The sequence below is a fragment of the Pygoscelis adeliae genome, unplaced genomic scaffold, assembly GCF_000699105.1.
Source record: "Pygoscelis adeliae isolate BGI_AS28 unplaced genomic scaffold, ASM69910v1 Scaffold552, whole genome shotgun sequence".
Lineage (NCBI taxonomy): Eukaryota > Metazoa > Chordata > Aves > Sphenisciformes > Spheniscidae > Pygoscelis > Pygoscelis adeliae.
In genome coordinates, this window is record NW_008824229.1 from 737,580 (window position 1) to 738,327 (window position 748).

The 748-nt window shown below is 48.0% G+C and overlaps 1 protein-coding gene across 1 annotated transcript in view; it reads left to right on the forward strand.

Annotated features, from left to right (window-relative positions):
* Window positions 1–412, forward strand: part of OTOS (otospiralin) — a 2,865-nt gene extending 2,453 nt beyond the window's left edge. The window contains exon 3 of the mRNA XM_009334828.1: window positions 228–412. Coding sequence (XP_009333103.1) covers window positions 228–412 — 185 coding nt within the window. The remainder of the gene's footprint in view (window positions 1–227) is intronic.
* The last annotated feature ends 336 nt before the right edge of the window (window positions 413–748 follow it).

Below are 748 nucleotides of genomic sequence, written 5' to 3' on the forward strand. Positions count from 1 at the left end.
ATTTGTGGTGCAGCTGGAGCAGAGGGCACCAGCTTCATCAGGTGAACAGCCACCTTCTGCGGAGCAGGGCACAGAGGGCTCAATGGCTCCGCCTGCCTCTCTCCTGCCAGAGGAGCCCACAAGCCCCCCAAGGGGACATAGGACACCAAACCATGTTGGCTCCCAGGCCCAAGCTTTCAACAAAAAGTCTTCATATTATACTAATCTGCTTTTTTTTTTCATTTTAGATCTCTACCAGGGATCTGTAGCCTTGCCGTACTGGCCCTTCTCATCCAATGATTTCTGGTCCTACGTGGAATATTTCCGGACCCTGGGAGCCTACAACAGGATCGAAGAAATGGCCAGAGCCTTCTTTGCCCAGTTCCCTTTTGGGAGTCACCTTGGCTATCATGTGCCCAACCACGAGCACTAACTGCGTCGCTCATTTTTCCTAAAGCTGGTGCTGAGATGTTTAAGCGAAAACATGGCTGCTAGCAAATGCACCTGAACTGCCCCTCAACAGCTTATTAATAATCATAGCAGTCACATGTAGCATTTCATGCTTTTAATCAGTCTTTTCTTTTTTACAATTTATGCTGTTGTGCGAAATCAATAAACTCCTTGATTACGTTGCGAGGGTTTTGGAGTTTTTTTACACGTAACGCTCGCAGCCTTCACTCAGGAAACTGATCTCTGTGCGTATAGCAGTTAAATACCAGTCCACCCAGTCTGGTGGCTGGAAGGACCGCCAGTATAATTCACAGCCACA